The 3,761-nt window shown below is 36.5% G+C and overlaps 1 protein-coding gene across 1 annotated transcript; it reads right to left on the reverse strand.

Annotated features, from left to right (window-relative positions):
- Positions 1-210: 210 nt before the first annotated feature.
- On the reverse strand, positions 211-2,059 carry LOC103325896 (F-box/FBD/LRR-repeat protein At4g00160-like). The gene is given in 6 exon segments (XM_089048688.1): positions 211-381; positions 383-496; positions 577-708; positions 1,123-1,353; positions 1,407-1,555; positions 1,678-2,059. Coding segments are annotated over 6 exon segments (1,167 nt in total). The 5' UTR covers positions 2,048-2,059.
- Between the last annotated feature and the right edge of the window lie 1,702 nt (positions 2,060-3,761).

The following is a 3,761-nucleotide window of genomic DNA, read 5'->3' on the forward strand; positions in this document are numbered from 1 at the left end:
CTCAAGTCGTGTTCAACAGTGATAGGAAAGAACTTCGCAGCAAACGACGCGGATATTCTAACTTGTAGGGAGACACAGATATAATGTTTGACCCTATGTAGATTAGAAAGATACAAGAAAAACAAAATAGTTCTATGCCTAACAGAGAAAGTGTGAAAATAAAAGCAGGATATAAATGCTATTACCCTTCTGCCTTATAATTCCTCATATCTACTTGTGTTCAACTTGACAAGTCATTGAAGCCCTTTGAAACACCTTTAGTTCCCTGTACAACCCCTCAAAATCTTCTGTACGCAAATTACCTGCATAAATTAGTGTCATCTTATCCAGAAGATGACCATACTTTAACAAATACTTAACCACTTCCATCTCAACCTTCCGTGCCCCAAATCTCAATATGGAAAATAGTCTTGAGGTGCGATGACAAACAATAAGGCACAACTTTTGGTGGATCCCATTGAAGCTCTGAATCTTTTCGATTGCATTTAGGGGTTCCCTGACAGTTAAAGATTTAATGAAATGAGAATGTCTTGTTGGTATAATTAACTTAACTCAAGTGTGTACAGATTTACTTACATAACCTGACAAGAAAATCACTTCCAAATTAGGTGATTTGTCCAGCAATACTCCTATTAAATCCCAATGATCGCGATGTCGAATAACCACCTCCAATCGGTTCAAATTAGGAAAAAAGGGGAGATACCCAGCCTTCATGAAGGACACAAGTATTCATCATTCAAAAATGCAAGCACAAAGTGCCAAAGGATGAAAAGACTAAAAAAAAATCAGAATATCCAACCCAAAACTAATCGGCAAGAGTTGAGAGGCACATAGCATAGTATTGTGAAAACAAAGAAAGCATAAACAAGAACAATAAACCTTCCTTAAGAAGAGGCAGGGGATCTCTCTTTCCCTTATATAATTGGAATACAAAGAAAGCATATGGGGAACAAAAGCCTTCCTTATTTACTTTTTTCCATTCATTCAATTTTTCTGACTTTTAAAGAGATTGAAACATTTCCTGCTCGAATAATTTCTTTCAATATTCTACATTAATTTTTTGTCTACAGTAAAATACAGTTTACTGTGTAAAGAAACAAGAGGGAGTATTTACTTAATTACCTCTAAATGAGAAGCTGAGAGTGACAGATTTTTAACATTGGAAATTTCTGCCAAAAGCGCAGTTGCATGTTTGGCAAAGGAAGCTCGGTTTACTTGAAAACGATTGTCCCGTAAATGAATATTGGCACTGATCAGGGATCTTGCATCCAAGGAAAAATTCAAGAGAGCACCTGTCTCCACATCAAGGCTTTCAAGTTTTGGAGCATCAATACAAACACTGTTCATAAAATACTGTTCATGCAAACTTATTCTCAACGTCTTCAGTTGAGGCGCAGAGCAGAGACCTGGATTTTATAAGCTACATCGTCTGCAAGAACCGCCTTAATAATCAAATGTTCAAGTACAGGACAGTTTGTAAAAAGCTTTTGCATTAAGCCCTTATCTGGATAAGGAACTCGAAGAACCTCCAGGGATTTGAGACTTGGGAAACACCCTGAAGCAGGAGGAGGAGCATAAGTTATTTAACTACAAAATGACCCACACAGTTTCAAAACCTGAAGGTTTTGCAGCTAAAAACGCTTATAGGCAACACAAAAGTGTGTTCTTTTTCATTGCCAGCATAAAGTTCAAGATCAAGTTCAACTACATTACGCCTAACGGCAGTGCAAATCCAACCCTCAAGGCGAGCAAAGTCTCTGACATAAGTCTTGAGACTAACCTCTTTGATGTCTGATGGATCAGTTAAGGAAAGTACACGCTCAACAAACATCTCAAAACGATAATAATCACAGCCATGGTTACACCAAAAATCTCTTTCGTCTTTAAAATCTAGATTGGTAACACAAGTCCATACGTTGTTCCACCTTCTAGACAAAACGGTGGTCCTCACGGCGCATGTCCTTGGAAGGAAAGAAAGTAAGTGGCAAACAAGTGCATCCGGTAATTCACTGATCCTATCTTTATCTCCCTCCAGACACTTTGACATCTGAACTTGAAGGCAGTCTTTGTATGGAGCCTTGATCGGTTTTTAGGGGAAACTTCTCTGCTAATTAGGGTTTTAGGGGTGGAGGCTTGGTAGAGGTTTCCCTTGTTTCTCAGTAGTTAATGTGCGCTACAGAGAAATAGTATAGCCGCCTGGCTATACCCTATGCGTATATCCGCACGGCTATACACCGGCTTTTTATTCGGCTATACAGTTTTGGACACGTGGGCGCTAGCGCTAGGCGGGCTCTCTGTTTTATTTTTATGTTAATAGTATAGCCGCGCGGCCATACCCCATTTGAATATAATATACCTATAGAGTATAGCCGCGCGTACTACGGGTTTTTATTATTTAAAAATAGTATAGCCGCGTGGCTATACTGTTTTAAAACTCAACCACTCAGTAATTATATCATTAGTCATTGATAAAACGACAACAGTTTACAACCAACAAGAAATATAATTCCTCGTATCTTGATCAATTGAACTTGACCAGTCATTGAAGCCAACCAACAAGAAAATCTTTAGTTCCCTGTATAACACCTCAGCTTCTTCTCTAGGAAAATAACCTGCATACATTATTATCATCTTATCGAGAAGTTGACCATTCTCCAACAAATACTTAACCACTTCCATCTGAACCTTCAAGTTCAGATGTCAAATAGTCTTGAGGTGCGACGACAAACAAGTAGGCACAAGTTTTGGTGGATCCCATACTGCAGCTCTGAATCTATTCGATTCCATTGAGATTGAGGGCTGCCCTGCCCCTGAGAATAAAAGATTTAATGAAATGAGAATGTCTTGTTGGTATAATTAACTTAGCTCAAGTGTGCAAGTATTCATCATTCAAAAACTCAAGCACAAATTAAGAATTTCCTTATGCATAATATATTATTTCATCAAATCATGAAGCGCCAAAGGATGAAAAGAAAACTAAGTATAAAGGAATTACAGTATCCAGCCCAAAACTAATTTGTAATGAGTTAAACCAAGGCTTAGCATTTTTGACGTGGGAAACTCATCTCGACAATAAACCAAAAAATAATAATAATAAACCTCTCGAACACACACTACGCATATTGATAGATTTTTTTTTTCCTTTATCATAGACACACCAAAAAAAATAAAAGATTCCCTTACCTATAATTTTGTTTTTTGGTTGTTCGGCAAATCAGAGTAGAGAATTTGCAATGAACAATAAAGTCCTTCAATACATAGATATCTAACCGATGAAAATCCACTTTTTCAACCAACAAAAAACATAAAGAATGAAAATAAACTTAATCATACCATGGAGGAACCAACTGGAAACCCCAAATAGATAGAAGGAACCGAGGAAATGAAGGGAAAATGTTATATACTGCAGTTTAGAGCGCTAAAATGTTATAATTTTGTAAACCTGAAGGACCATATTTGTGATTAAAATCCTTAATCTTTTTAATGTCAAAAACATAAAATATATCAAATTTCAAAACCTGAGTACAATCTTTTTATTTAATTTCATCCTTACTTTAAAGGGAAATATACAAATTTAATGGTAATCCTTCGTCAAGGCCAAATTGTTGTCCTATCCCATTTTGGTCCAACTCTTTAACGTATTTGATAAAATAAAATATAAAATTAAATTAAAAACTCTTTAACGTATGCAAAAGCGCGTTTGTTTTACTTTAGATTGCATGAATCCCTATAGCCATTACGCTGCATCTGCAACAAATTTT

The sequence above is a fragment of the Prunus mume genome, linkage group LG3 (genome assembly GCF_029339155.1).
Source record: "Prunus mume cultivar Tortuosa linkage group LG3, ASM2933915v1, whole genome shotgun sequence".
Taxonomy (NCBI): Eukaryota; Viridiplantae; Streptophyta; class Magnoliopsida; order Rosales; family Rosaceae; genus Prunus; species Prunus mume.